The sequence below is a fragment of the Coccinella septempunctata genome, chromosome 5 (assembly GCF_907165205.1).
Source record: "Coccinella septempunctata chromosome 5, icCocSept1.1, whole genome shotgun sequence".
NCBI lineage: Eukaryota > Metazoa > Arthropoda > Insecta > Coleoptera > Coccinellidae > Coccinella > Coccinella septempunctata.
The window spans coordinates 38,253,411-38,269,888 of NC_058193.1; the positions used below are offsets into that span (position 1 = coordinate 38,253,411).

The 16,478-nt window shown below is 37.7% G+C and overlaps 1 protein-coding gene across 1 annotated transcript; it reads left to right on the top strand.

Annotated features, from left to right (window-relative positions):
• Positions 1-893: 893 nt before the first annotated feature.
• LOC123314316 (sortilin-related receptor-like) lies at positions 894-14,261 on the top strand. Its single transcript, XM_044899502.1, has 9 exons — positions 894-1,266; positions 9,712-9,868; positions 9,942-10,073; positions 11,980-12,269; positions 12,692-12,866; positions 12,969-13,174; positions 13,231-13,414; positions 13,477-13,767; positions 14,016-14,261. Exons 1-9 carry the CDS (start codon positions 1,228-1,230, stop codon positions 14,048-14,050), a joined length of 1,509 nt encoding a protein of 502 aa, XP_044755437.1. The 5' UTR covers positions 894-1,227; the 3' UTR covers positions 14,051-14,261.
• Positions 14,262-16,478: the final 2,217 nt, after the last annotated feature.

A 16,478-nucleotide genomic window follows, 5' to 3' on the forward strand; every position in this document is an offset into this window, starting at 1 on the left:
TTAAAGTGCGAAAAAGAGTTCCTTGTGTGACAATGTCCTTCATCCTCTGAAAGAGTTCGTTATAAGCCATAAAAAAGTTTGCCCGTGTGCTCAAGGATTCGAAAAACGTTCTCATGAGTCGTACAAAGTTCCCCAAAGCCCGAAAGAGTTCGTTATAAGCAGGAAAGTGATTTTCATGGGTTCTCTAAAATCCTCATGAGCTCGAAAGTGTTCTTCTGGATTCTCAAAAGATTTCACCACGAGCTTCAAAGAGTTCCTCAGGATACCGAAGTTCCCTATGAGCACGATGAGCTACTCATGAGCCCGATGTGTAACTTATGAGCCCGATGAGTTACTTATGAGCCTAATGTTATAGGAGTGACAGTTCTCATGAGATTGACGAGTTACTTATGAGCTCGATGAGTTACTTATGAGCCTAATGTTATAGGAGTGACAGTTCTCATGAGATTGACGAGTTACTTATGAGCTCGATGAGTTACTTATGAGCTCAATGAGTTACTTATGAGATTGACGAGTTACTTATGAGATCGATGTGTTACTTATGAGCTCGATGAATTACTTACGAGCTCGATGAGTTACTTATGAGCTCGATTAGTTCGAATTAGTTTCTCATGGACCACAAACTTTCTCATGAGCTCATGAGGGAGAGTATGAGAGTCCTCCTGATAATTTTTGCATCAGAAATCTGAATGGGTGGGAGTGTAAACGGTCTGTCAGCTGTCAAAATTTCCAAAGTGCGATGTTGCCAGAAATCAAAATTTCCCCTCGTTGCCAGAGGAAGAAATCCTAATCCGCACCTGTGGGCGAGGATGAAGACATATCCAAGCTATACCGGCTCAATATAGGGACCGACTCTGTGACAGAATAGCAAGACCCCTACTTGTGCCGCTACTTCGCCCGCTATACACAGTATAAACCGCACACAACTCCACTTGCCACTTAGTTTATTCTACTCGTTCTCCTGCTGATGATTGCAGCACGATTTGAGCAGGCCTTGTTTGCACAGATTCAGAATAGAGATCGTAGTAGGCTACGTCTCCTTCGCTCTGTGGCAGCGCGTGTTTTCATTCATTCGCGTGCGAGTTCAAAGACTCGCATAAAAACAGTTCTTTTTCTACCGTCGAATTGTTCTCGGCTTGTCGCGTGTTAGTTGTTTATTTTTTTTTTCGAGCTGTACTCACTCGATCATAAATGTTCTTCGGTTGTCTGGAGGTTTAGCATTGAAAGATGAAATATTTGACCCTGGTTTTCGGTGCAGTCCTGACGGTGAGTTTTACAGAAGATTTTTCCTTTGATTTTCAGGTGAAAGATGGATTTTTGACCTTGCCAAAAAATTTGTAGATTTTTGTGATTCCAAAAGTAATTTCTTCATTTTTGTTCTGATTATATCGCATAGAAATGGCACTTTTGATATGTTTGTTAGGAGAAGAATGATGAAAACTTATCCTGAATTAACAATCGAGTCAAAAGATCTATTCATCTCAAAAAAATTGCATGTTTCAAGATTGTTTGAAAAAAATCTATCATTAAATGTTGAATGATATTTGTGGAGGTATTTTTTCTTGGAGCTTAGTGATACTACTTGCAGAGTTTCTTGATGATTCTGGAAAAAATGAATAAAAATTCGTTTTTTTATCTATAAAAATTTAATGTTATAACATCGTCTGAATAAATTATTCGTAGGTGTCATGTTTATTCGTGAATTTGATCATAAAAGGATATTAGCGGTTCTTTTTCACGAGCTAACATTCAATTCGCAACATTAGTATTCACATAAATATTCATGAATTGGAAATGGCATTGCAATACTGAGGATCCGAGAGATAAGAGAAGAATTGCTTATGATCCTTTTGGTATTTATGATTCAGAAGTGGTTTGATGGAAAGATCCAACGGTTATAGGAATAATTCAAGTATTTATGATGCTGTCTTTTTGGGGAATTCCGTTTAAGAATCGAACGAACCGCAATATTTTATAGTTTGAACGTAAAATTTTTTTACAAGGCAGAATCTTCAACGATTGGATTATTCCAAATAATCGATATGTTTACCTAGTTTTAGTTTTTTCAAGTTCTATGATTTTCCTGACGAAAAAATTTATTTTTCATATCCTTCAATTGGATAACGATTATTTCAATTACAGTTCAACTCGGATTATTTAGGGATGGATGGTAGGGGAGGAAACTGGCAAGAGAATAAACTCCTTCCTATTCTTCCAGGGAAGAAACACTATTAAAGTTCCTCAAGATATGCATCGTATATTGTATATTGAACAGTTAAATTTTTTCCCTGTTTCAGCTAATATAATATTGGAGGTTTTTATCGGGTATAGGAGTCCTAAAGGCCTTTAACAATTTCTTTTACTCTTTATTGAATTCCTAAGCTTTCGCTACCATTCTGTCCAACATTAGTAGTATGAGTCGATAACCAATCAAACACTATTCAGCTAATATAGGTTTTGTCTTTAAGTTTTGTATTAAAAACCTTAAAATGTAAATTTTTTTAAATATTCTGGAATATTCACTTTATGAACGAATATTTTCTTGTACAGGATACCGAAATGGAACTGGATCTTGCAACATCTGCAATCGATTATTCATTAAGCTTATTTCCGATATTTCTTCAGCACGATGAGGGGTAGCAATACTTTTACGAGGAGTTCTAGATCATATAACTAGATAAAGGGGTGTTTATGGAAGTTGAGACGTAATTTCCTCTCTAGTGGTAGTATCTACTAGATGGGGGTAAAACTTCCCGCCAACTGAGAGGATTCTGTTGAATTATGACTCATTATTGCACCACGAGAAGAGTTACCTATCATTTTGATGGTATACTCAACTTATATGACCAATATTTTGTAATGAATACACAGAAAAAATTATCTAGTTCTGTGATCATGTGTCATCTAGAAGACATAAGGATCCTCTGTTGGATGTTTAAGCTGTTTAATGCTCTGATACACTATATTATCCAGCATGCCCCAGAAAACATTAAAATCTGGGATCATCTGATGAATTCTATCCCAAAATTAACTACAGCACGAACCGCCCGTAAACATCACGGCCAAACGTGCCCCACGAAAGAATCGATCTATAATTAATTTTACATCAAATTCGATTCTGTTATCAGCCTGAATAGGGATGAACAGATGCGTCGACATAGTCATGTGTCACTCCTAACTCCACTCCATCCCCCATCGAGCGTAGTTATTACCGTAATGTATTCTACATATAAACATCCGACAATTGCGTTTCGGACAATGGCCGCAAGATTCGTCTATTTCGCCGAAAATTCACAATGCCCATGAGATTTATAACGCGCCAAATGTTGGGTCCACCCTGATTAGGGCAGCGACAGAATTGCTGACAAATATGACGAGGAAAATTGGGATTTTTCTATGGTTGGCATTTATTCTTCAACAAAATGAAGAAGTACATACATCGCGAAAATCCAGAAAAAGTCCAAATCTACTCATCAAAACTTTATCATGCTTCATTCTTAATTTGTTACCCACACTTTTTACGGAAAAATTAACTGAAATTGATTTGTTGTCGGATTTCAATAGTTTCCTTGCGTCAAAAAGTCATGACATTCGTGCTCTACTTGAAAAAAGGAGAAGCAACTATGACTCTTTGGAGTTGGCTTGACAATCCAGAGTAAATATGTCAATTTTCATTTCAATGCCTCAAATATTTACATCTGTAAACAATAGCGAACCTGAGTAAACCATGGAGTGAGTTCTGATCACTCGAACGATCACAAACGTAATTTTTCTTCTTCCAGCAGTTTGTCAACGCAAACATAGAGTATAATGGAAAGGACATTCTGGTATATACATAGACATAGAGTCTATGTCTATTTCCCTGTGAGTAGGTTAGGTTAGGATGGGTTAGGTTGGATTGTGTTGCATGTGCTGGACCCTTTCTGAACTCGTTGGAGCTGGGAGCAGAATTCTAATAGGCCTTAGCAAACGTCAGCTCCCAAATACGTACGGAAATCAATCCGTCCATCAAACGATCTGTTGTTAGTAATTTGTTAACTGTTCGATCGGATCCACAGAGACCGTTACCGTAATTGATATTCTCATCTCCGATACAATGCATGTGCTTTGGGATATTTGCATCGCGGTCGGTGGTAACTGAAGCATCCTCCATTCATCGACTGGCGGCCATGGGTTCAAAGACTGAAGAAGAGTACACACGAGGAAGTCAATGAGATCTTGATTCGCACCTAGACGGGGCATCCACATGCACTTAATTTGATATTCAAGCATTATTATGGCTTAGACTGCGTTCTCTGCTAAACTAATTGTTGCATGAGATCCGCTACGGTAGTTTGAACCCAATTTCAGCGGGATATGCTGCACTACCTGGTTCACTGCTCAATCTTTGCCAAAAATCAAGATTGCTGCTCCCAAAAAGCGAATGAACTTCGTATAATTAGCAATTGTAAAGTAGGCTAAGAAATGTTGAAAATTAACGTTAGTGCCAGGCACTATCTACAAGTATTTTTTCCCTCAAAGTCTTATTCATGCGTGGTATTTCGTAAATATGATGGTACAAAAAGAACACCACCCTTTAGGACAAAATTGAGTCTGACCTTCTTGTAATTTTCTTTTTTTTTTTTGGTTGGAAGGGACGATAGCCAAGTCTATGAATAAGTTTCGTCGAACACGGTTCTGTAAACCGCATTTTACGTCCCCCAAGCGTTGGAGAATGCCTGCTCTTGACACGCGTAATTTTGACGAACAAAAAGCAATTTCTTTCCCATCGTCTACCCAAGATTGAATCGGTAATCACTTTCGATATCCATCAACAACCCTGATTCGTGTCATTCGACTCATGAATTTTCTCAAAGGCCTCTAAAAATTAGCTTAGTCTCGTTTTTCTTCCCTGAAATATTGATGAAAATTTTCCAACTAGTATATTTCACATAAAAGTGTTTTATGACAGTGCTTTATGAAAAAAACCTTCTCTCACTGCGATTTTGGGTTCATTATTTCCCCTAATCAACAAAAAACGCTCGAAACTCCTCAGTAACATACCGAGAAGAGCTCAGTGTTTTCCTGTCCAGGTAATTTCTCACTATCTCAAAATTAACACCATTTTCTTGTACATTACGTTGCTGGCTCCCCTAATTTGATTACCTGCGAACCATATGGCGCTTAAATTCTTTTCCGCTCAGTATACAGTTATTTTTCGGAAGGTGTTTGTTGAACAAGGATAGATATTTCTGTGGTTACATAACGTACAACTCGAGGAGAATATTATCTGAATATAAATGTCCCATCTGAGTAGTTCATATGCAAATGGGGAGTTCGATGAACTGTGACCACTTTTTTCGGTTTTGTGAAATATGAAATCACCAAACCCACGATTTTTAGCGGAATGTAATTTTGAATACAGCTTGAGAAACGTCCCTGATCCGAGATTAATATTTTGGACCTTATTCATTACGAAAATTTTGGTAATAATCAAACGCTGCTGAATTGTTCATTTGGCCATGATGAATTGTCATATAAACAAGGGTATTATTAAGATTAAGTAAGTGAGAATCTCAAAATGGTATCGCTTAAGTTGAGTAACATCTTCATGAAACTAGGCAAACCTTAACATAACTAGCAAATTGTTGTTTTTCGAGTGTAATCTCGGTTATATTCCACATAGAAATTATTCATCAAGCTATTCATGCTCCACATATGGAACGAAAATTACTTCGAAAACTGCTTTAATTATTAACTAAGGAGTAGATTGGCAAAAGCTCATCAAACATTATATAATATCTGTATGATGATGTCCCAAAAGTGCCGTTGTGAGATTCAAACTTTATATGGTCGGTCATGAATTTTAGGTTTGGTATAATATTATGGTTTCCCATTGATTCGCATTACAACCATTGAAATAAAGATTTAACGCAGTTCAATCTTCATAGTTGTCATTGATTACGATTTAGACAATTTGTATGTTTTTTATTTGGTCGAGCGATGCCAAAAGCGACTAAATTGTACCTTAAATATGTATTTGTATACCTATATTTCATCGAATTATCTCCAGTAATTTTTTAACAGAATCTTGAACGATGAATGAACAGAATATTTTTCTGTGAATAGTTGCGATTTAGAAGTTGATAATTCAAAGTGATCCAAAGATTTAAAAGGGAAATTCTCTTATCAAAGCCTTCTTAGTTCATTGCAGAAATCCACAGAAACATTGAGAGACAATTTCGGAATACCCGCAAAAATTCTTTCAATAGATGCTTACACTTGTACCTTCATAACTGAACGAGGATGCTTCAACCACGAATTAATCTTTCGGGGGCAATTTAGGTGAACAACAGCCAGGATATAAAAGCTACGATTACCATAGAGCTTAAAATGTACATTATAATGGAATGGCCGATTGAATCCACAAAATGCGGCTTACGCTGGACCTCCATAATTCTCGATGGATCAGATGGATTATCGAGAGTGTAATACCTATAGGTTATGGGCCCACCTGTGGAATAATGACAAAGGAGGCTGTGGATATTTTTACAGCGAATCAATAATGTTAGAAACTGTGATACACACAACTGTCGTTTTAAAATACCGTCCTTGAAAGGAACCCGTGAAATCGACACGTTACGCTCTATAATTCCTACGTACCATCTTTCAGTAGCACTCATTATCCCGCCCCTAAGAATAACTTGAAGATGCAGCGTTTCCTGCTGCTAACTAGGAGCCTCACCCAGTTTCAGACGGTATGAATTTGAGTAGACGTAGCACACAGCGTTCCTGCTAGAAATGCAGGTAAACAAGTTTTGTGCCGTCTACAAATGGTACAGTTCGGACTGAGGCCTTCGAGACAACTGTTAAAATAGCGGTTCCTAACCATAGTGAACCACATTTTATGCTCGTCTGCAATTTGTTACGTCTTCATTATTAATTTCATGTCCATCTAGTGATTTTACAGCCTAGATATGAACACGTTCTGTAAGCTGGTAGGAAAAATGTACGGTTTTCTTCCTACGATTATTCACAACAATTTTACGCGACAATGCATACATGCTAAAAAAAAGTATTGCGTTACCAAAGAACAATAACTCATTAGAAGTGTCAATGTGAAGTTTAAGGTTAAAAAAGTAAACCAAAGTTACGCAATAAATTAAAAGAAAAAGATGAACCGAAATTGTGAAAATTGGAGTATCGAGCCATCATCGAGTACCTGAATTTAAAACGGTTTAGAGGTGAGCAGATTTACGAAGATATGCTTAATACCCTTGGTGATCAATGTCCTTCATATGCGACTTTGAAAAATTGGACTGCAAGCTTCAAAAGAGGTAAATTTTCCATTGAAGATGATGACCGATCGAGAAGGCCAGTTCATGACATGATTTTATCAGACCGTCGAATTGGGCTAAAACGGATATCTGAAGCACTGAATATTTCATACGAACGCGTTCATCATATAGTTCACGTCACTTTGAACATGAGAAAAATTGCTGCAAAATGGATCCCCAAATGTTTGAATGTTGACCAAAAGCGTGCAAGGGAAGAAGCATCGCGTTCGATCTGTGCTCGATTTGAAAACGATGTAGACTTCTTAAACCGAATTGTTACTATGGATGAGACTTGGGTACATTTCTACGATCCAGAAACAAAGCAACAATCGATGGAATGGCGACACCCTGGTTCTCCAAGACCTAAGAAGCTGAAAAAGTTCTTCAGTTTTTTGGGATTGCCATGGAATAATCGTGATTGATTTTTTGGATAAGGGTAGAACAATAACCGGAGATTACTATTCGACATTACCGACCACTCTACGAGTAAAAATTAAAGAGAAAAGACGCGGAAAGCTATCCAAAGGTGTTTTGTTTTTGCAGGACAACGCCCCTGCACACAAATCTCATGTTGCCATGCAAAAAATTCGTGATTTAGCGTTTGAATCACTAGAACACCTCCCTTATTCACCAGATTTGGCTCCACCCGACTATCTTCTCTTTCCTCAACTGAAAAAAGTTCAAAAGGTTGTGAATTTTCTTCCAACGAGGAGGTAATAAAAGCTGTGGAGATCTGGTTTGAAGAGCAGGAAGAAACATTTTTTTTGAAACGTCTAGAGACGTTGCAGGTTCGCTGTAATGAATATATCCAATTGAGAGGAGAATATGTTGAGTAATAAAATATTGAAATTTTGTTTGATTCTATAGTAGGCTGAGAATTTTTCAATATATCCTGTGAAATAGTGACATACCGGCCGTCTGTGTTTGGCAGGATGAAATCACGTTCATCATGTCGTATTCTGACATTGGCGATCGGTCAAATCGGCAAAGTAATAAAATGTGGGCGTACCGGGGTCCAATCATCTTGTTAGGATAACCAGAGGATTGCGGAATTTGATTTATGACGCGGATCGAAGCAGACTGAATGATCTCTTGTCTGTTATTAGTCAGTTCAGGAAGTGGTGCCTTATTCCAGCTCCATGCAATCATATCGTCCAATAAGTTCATTTCACCTCAGAGTCGAGAGATAACCACCGGATCATGTTGATATAACTGGACGGTTCTGGTGCTCTAATAGATCCGATCGGTTTGTAGGTGATAGTTAACAGAATGGAAAATTTGTGCAGAATCGAGCAATTGCCAACCAAACTCTGAATTCTGCTGACCTCTGGAATTTTCACGGTTCAAGTCGTGATATTAGGTCTAAATTAGCCGATTGAAATTGCACACTTAACTCATCCACGTGCTCATTTGGTCCATTTTTACGTGAGTGCCTTAGTATTGGAATTATGGTCTTTCAAATGATGGTGAAAGTTCAAATAGATAGCTTTTTTCTAATTTTCGATCTGGCTTCCTGTTCGGGATAATTTTCTGGGCATGTTCCGGTTATTCGTCTTTCATTTGGCATTTTCTGCAGCCCTCAAGATGCAGCGGTTCGCAAACAGATAGAGATTTCCCAACCCAACCCTCCAAATCTGCTGATTTTCTCTTCTTACCTCTTCGTGTCACCGATCATTTTATATGGGCTTATTATAATATTTTTTCAACTGGAATAACTAACGAAAGATGGTCGAAACTTTGATCTAAGTTGGTTGAATCGTGTGATAGTTGAATTTTTATTTATCATTGTCTTTGAAGATTATTCTCACCTTGAAAAAGCTTAATACGACTAAAACTGCAAGATGGCACAATAAAAGAGACATTGCCTTCTCTGAATTCTAGTTAATCATGAAGATTTTCCAGATAAAATAAACATTTATCCCGAAATTAACCCATTATTCTATTTAGTCGAAAAAATTCCTCGAATTCGTGAATCATTTCAATTGAATTAATTATGGATTATTCTCTGGAGACAATGAAATTCATCACCCATTCGCCTTAATGGCCAAATCATTAAGGATAAAACGGTTCTTTCAAATCTTTTCTCATCAGTTGAACAACTCATCAATTGATCCATTATTTGTAAATCACATGATGCTTAGCAGAAATTCAAGATCATCAACCACACTACATCAACGAGATTTCCCAAAACGGACGATATATTCATTTAAAAAACTCATGGCTTCCACAGCTTTCCATAAATTTCATGGAAATAACATTTTTGACTCAACAGTAATGCCAATACAACAAATCTATCTTAAATAATCAATTTTTTCATATAGTCCGTATTGGGGAGAATCCCAAGGCAGTTTTTGAAACATATCCAGAGTTTGAGATCGTTTTTTCTTCGTTCCAGATAAGTCATCAGTTTTCAGCGTATGCCACTTTATTGGGAGATGAGTGCAATAGCGATTGGGAATGTAAAGAAAACATACCCGGATCAATGTGTAACAGGGGAAGGTGTTCCTGCCAGTCTTTCTACGCTAGAGTTAACCAAACGACGTGTATACAGTGTGAGTACTTGAATTTTCGAAAATAGCAAAATTCTCGATGGAAGTGGTTATTGACGATAGATTATCTTTTCAGCGACCTTATTGGGCTACGACTGTGTTGTGCCCGAGCAATGTTCGATGAAGGTATCGAACAGCAGTTGCATAAACGGTTCCTGTCGTTGCGTCGATGGTTTCCTGCAATTCCGGAAGCATACCTGTCTTGGACGTGAGTGAACGCGTATTATTGTTTAAGGCGCTTTTGTTGGTTTAGCAAACCTGTCTACCAGTCGTAAAATGGATTGTTGTATGCTCGAAACTGCTTATCAACCTCTGCCTCTTGCTAAGAATAAGTCAGAAGGTAGCGGTTGGCCCAAGAAAAAATACTGCTGAAAATGCAAACATCTCTGGGCTTTAGTGAAAATTAAATCCATTTTACGTGTTTTGAACAATCTTTAACGACTACTTGTTGAATAACGTCTAATTCAATTGCATATTCTTGAATTATATTCATCAAGCGAACCATTTCAGTGGCTGATTTATTAAAACGAAGGAAGTACTTCAAAAAGCTCGGTTTTACATCTAAACCGAAACACATTCCAGCGAATGACATCAGAATTCTTTCGTGTTTGACGAAAATTCAAGATTCCCATAGCTCCTCTACAGTCGCAGTTACCTAATCCATCATTCACAAAGCCCGTGTCATCTTTTTGATATTCCCAACGGACTAGAATGGCTCTTGATGCCGTTAGCTAGAATTATTCCATCAACATCGCCGCGAAGAAATAAAAAATTATATTCTAATTCTTATAAGTATCACATTCGTTCACACTTTTCGATGGGAATTTTGCCGCGGTCCCATGGATGTCCCGTTGGTCATGAATATTCTCTTTATGGGCCGGATATTGTCGTTCATTATTATTATTATGGCGTCACTATACTATTGATACGTGATAATTGGTACCGATGATTTACCAGGGAATTTCGTCGGACATTGAAGGAAAAACAGTATATCGTGTTACTACTCTCTTTTAAGTGAGACTCTCCGTATTTTAAACCGAACTTTGTTCGTTCTTTATATACAGGGTGATTCAGAACTCGATTTGAAACATTAAGGAACGTATACAGGATATATATATTCTTTTGAATGTCAGCAATACATTTTTAGTTATCAAACAATATAGCATATGTATGAGTTTTAGCAAAGGTTAGTGTAACGGGGTACCATACAATTTAGAGTATGATACAAGAGCTTAGGGAAAAACCTCAGTAAAAAAACCCTGTCTCCCCGTGAGAAGTGTAGTGATAACAAATTTGTTTACAGAATAAGCTTTAAATACTGAAGGGCTTCCTTTCCATTGACATAAAAATTTCTTCATCCTCTTTCCATTTCGGAATAATATCTGAAACAAAGAAACAGAGCAGAAAACGAGAAAAAAGGCGAATAATAAAGCCTTCATCCAAACTTATTTCAATACTTGATGATGACTGAAGAAAAAAATAAATAAAATCATAGGTACATAACTTGTTTTTCAATTGCATTGGGAGGAATATCATCTCTGCGTCAAAAATCTTCTGCTGATCTTGGTGGAGGATCACCCTCGTCGTTAGAAATGCCTTCAGTACTCAAATTAATAATAGCCAAAACTTGCTTTTGACTGGGAGGGCCTTTCGACCAGGTCCAGTCTTCCAAGTGATGATTCTTCTATTCTTCAGTTGTTCGAGGAACGCTAGAGGACCCTTATATTGGGGAATCATCTCCCATAGATATACCAGTGGTTATTCAGTAGAAAATTGAAAAAACGGGGAAGAAAATAAAAAAACTTCTGACACTTTATTGACAATTTGTCGAAGAAAACAAATTCTTTGGGAGTTTTAACACTGCAAGATACAAGAAGTATCTGGATTTTGAAATCCATCTCCGAGCTCATCGGCAAAAAATTCTTCTTCTACGTTTTGTCAAGAATATCAGTCTATTTACGCTCATTAATTTTTTGCCTTGAATTCACTCTATATTTTGCTTCAATTTTATAGAAAACTTTTGTATTCCCGTCCCTCATAACCCAGTTTTGTAGCAGTTTGAAGTCCACGCATTTAGTGCTACGATGAAATCGATAAATTTTTCCTTTCCGCAGCTGCAAGACCTGGTAACGTGTGCTACAGCAATGCCCATTGTCGCCTATGGACAGTGGACAGCCACTGCGACTTCCTGATACCCAATCTGTTCGGAAGATGCCAGTGCAATTCGCCCCTGAAACAGATCGGCGATTCCTGCGTGAGGGAAGCTTTCCAACCTTCAACTACCACCACAGCTGCCACTACAACCTCGCAAGTACCGTCCAGTACGGAGCTGGACATAAGCGTGAATTTAATCAATAAGAACGCCGTGGCACAATCTCCGAAGGGCGAAGCCAGCACTGTACAAGTCAGTAATTTCTCAGGTTTCCCGATTGTTACAAGAAAACACTGCAAATTTCACCCGAAAACTCAGCAGTTTCATTTTTTTGTGGTCGACGCTAAAAACCATTAGAAAACAATTGAATCGTGTTCACCACATCAACTGAGGTTGTTATTTTCGTACCGATTAAACTTTCTGGAAATATATTTGGCGGAAATATCAGTAGCTTTGCATCATGGGCAATGGGATATTTCATCTGAGCGCATCCGCCATTCTGCGCAGTTTGTCATCTCCTCACCTTGTAGTGGTATATTTTAGCGAGTTTCCTGATGCCTAATCTGAGAATAAGATTACGAGATGTTTTTTTCATCAATCTATTTGTGTTTCACCACCTCAAACCGTCGATTTTCTCCTCGATTCCCTCTAACATGCCCACATGTTATTTTCAGGAACCACCGATAACAACGCAACTTTTGCAATCATCCACGACGCCTTCAAGTACCACAATCGATGAAAGAACGTTACAGCCAATCGATACAACAACCAGATTATCAACCATGAGAACAACATCGCTAGAACCAACAGCTTCTCCCCTATATGAACCAGTTTCATCCTCAACTTCAAGTGAGAACTCTTGATTTGTTCCGAAATATTTTAGTACAAACGAGTTTCCACCATTTTCTACGGAATCGTTGATGAATCGTGAATAACATTTGTTTTTTCCAGAGTTGTCACTCACGACAGGAATCAGAAACCGTCTAGACGATGGCGAAGGCGTCAGTCTTGGACTTCCATGCGTCACAGACCTTCAATGTAAAGCAGCGGACCCATTCTCCAAATGCCTGAACGGAGTGTGCGACTGCATCCTCAGGTACAACAGAACCTCAGCCTGCTCCGCCAGAAACACGAAATGTCTGCCAGGTACCTTCCAGGTATGCCGAATTTTCTGTTAACTTTCGGTCAATCCATTTCTTATTCTCTTGTCCAGTGTAAAAGCAGCGGCACTTGCATCAGCTGGTTCTTCGTTTGCGATGGACGAAAAGATTGCATCGATGGTTCAGACGAGGACTGCTCCTTTGGACAGTGTCCCGCCCAAAGTTTCCTCTGCAAATCGACAGGGCGATGCGTTTCCAAAGCAACACGTTGCGATGGAGTCAAAGACTGCCCAGAAGGTGAGTGTTGATAGACATGTTGGTGTCGTGTTTTCTACAATGGCGTTTTCGTTGCTTCGCAGGAGAGGACGAGGCCGATTGTCAGGCTTCAGGAAAGAAAGGATGTCCTCCGGACACCTTCCAATGCGGCGATGGAAAATGTCTGCCAGAATACGAATTTTGCAACGCCATTATAAGTTGCAGCGATGGGAGCGATGAACCTGCCCATATTTGTAGGGGAAGGGCCAGAAGAAGGCTATCAGAATATTGCCCATTAAGGTGTGGAAATGGCAGATGCAGATCCAGCGCGGTTGCTTGTTCTGGAAGAGATGGTTGTGGAGATGGAACTGATGAACGTAGATGTTCAGTCTGTAGTAAGTAGAAGCTGCATTGCAAAAAGTTCTACTTCAACCTAACATCGTATTTGCTACTGCCTCAAAACTCTATCTATTTCTGTCACCATTCTTCAACACTAAACTATCCATGCACATTACTTTTTCTCCAATGTCTATAACTCAAGAGGTTTTCATTTTCTCGTTGAGAGCCCCTTTTCACAAATTCATAATATATATACTTGGAAAACGCCTTATTTTGAGTGTCTTGAAACTTTTTTCTTTTGCAGGGTGTCCAATTGTTAAAGGACGAGGTCTATTATAGTTCGAGAAGGATCGATATCAATCGACAATGAATGCCAAAATTTGTGTATATCATTTTCTTCAGTACCTATGTGATTTTTAGTATTTGATAGTTGATAATTTAAGATTCTGTAATGCTCAAGAATATTCTATTGTATTTTATATTTATATTTTATATTTATATTTGATCTGGAGTATCTGAAGTAGATTAGTTAATAAATCCATTCCATTCACGTTTTTTTATAGTACCTTTTTCAATATATCCAGGTTTCCTTTCCTTTCTCGATCAAGAGAGCTGTATAACTACTTTTTTTCCATTGTTTTCGCTTGGAAGCCTCGATGTTTGATATATGAATTTCTCTAGCATTTGTAGAATGTATAATAGCATCACCTTCGTATTGGTTTTGTAAAGATTTCGATTGACCAGCCTCTATAAAACCTTTGAGTATCCAACCTGGGTTGAAATCGTCGAAAAATTTTTGATTTATAAAAATGTCGTTTGCGGAAAAAATTTATTCATTTACCTATATCGACCCGGGTCATTTTAATAATTCGAGGTCTTAAATCACAAATATGCAATTAGATTTTTTGTAGAATCAGTATTTTGGGAAATAAATCCCAAATCGAAAATTCGAAAAAATTGGTCAACTTTGAGGAGCTGCAGCAGCCAGAAAAGAGTCACTTGTCATATGCTGATTTTTTTGGTCATAGATTGGTTCTTTTCGAAAATAAAAAACCATATTTCATTCACCTACCGCGAACACTTTAGTTTTTATGATTTTTTACGCGAAGGTCCAAAATCTCGAATTTTCTATCGGCCATAACTTGAGAAATAATTTTTTTTGAAAATATCTGTTTGCATATTCGTGTTCTACGCCCTCGAATTAGGGTACACTATTAATTTGGTTTTGATCGGAGACCAAAAATTTTTTTCAAAAAATCGAAATTTTTCCATACATAATATATGCATGGAAAATTTGAAAAATTTTTGATCTCCTCGATTTCCACCAAAATTGAAGTATTTACTAAATCGAGGGCGCAGATTACGAATATGCAAACAGAATTTCGCTGAGAGGATTAGTTTTAAAGTTATGGTCGACGAAAAATCGGAAATTTTGGACCTTCTGGGAAAAAATCATAAAATCAAAACAGTTCGCAGTAGATGGATGAAAGTCGGTTTTTTCTATTCGCAATGTACCATTGTATCACCAAAGAAATCAGCTTATGTGCAGTGCCTCTTTTCTGGCTGCTACAGCTCCTCAAAGTTGAACAATTTTTCCGAAATTTTCTACTGAAAGTGATTTTTTTCCCGAAGTACTGATCCTAGGAAAGATCTCATTGCATATTCGTAATCTGCGTGCTCGAATTAGTCGAAAAAATGACCCGGGTTGAAATCGTTCGAAAAATAAAATTTTTTTGATTTACAAGAAATTTGAAAAATTTTCGATCTCTCCGATTTCCACCAAAATGGGAGTATTTACTGAAGCGAGGATGTCGATTACGAATATGCAAACAGAATTTCGCTGAAAGGATTAATACTCTGACATAAAACACAAATTTGTTTGAACCTATTAGTGGCGCCATCTCTTGGTTCGACCCTGTTCTCGAGCATACCTTGATACACGGTTGTGTATTTTTGGTTGCCTTCACCAATCCCTCATAGACTTCTTATTCAGAAGTTTGGTGGAAGCAAAATTCCATTAAGATAAAAAACTTGTTTTAGAGTATTTCTATGTTCAATATTAAAGTAAGTAAGGAACTGATTTTTTGAGATCAAAAGGTCTTCACTTGAGGTTTTTGAATACTGGAGGAATAATTCAGTAAGTAGGAACGAAATGTTTACGAGACAATCAAAGTTCTTGTCAACCCAGTACAACAATAACTGTGACTAGCAAAGAGTAAAATAGAATCAATTTCTTTTAGAAATGTGGATCCCATTGACATCGTCACTTTTTGTTAGTACATAATATGAGATTGAGATTTTTTAATATGAAAATGTTCACTTCAAGTTAATGATGAATTATATCTATCGATGGAAGAATCATAATAACAAAATAAAGATGTCACTAACATTCAGAAAAAAATTAATTTTTGTGCTCTTGAACACGGAGATTTCATCGTAGTTTTCTGATGAACTGCCGAAAGAGAGAATGAGCCTACATCGATTTTTACGTAGCTACAACACCAACAAACTTTCTAGTAAGAAACATTTCATGAATACAACCGGTCCACTGAACACAAAGAATGTAGGTTATTCTCAGCTTTTGAATCTGAAATCCCACAAATAATAAAAGGACGCGGTTTCAGTGGAGATTTCAGACAAGATAAGATGCCCACTACCTTTACGGAACGTATCGTAATGAATATTTTAGGAGTCATTTGGACGGAAACAGGCGGGCGGTATGAGTAGTCCTCCGAAATAATGACCGCGGTGTGAAAAGAAAAAAATG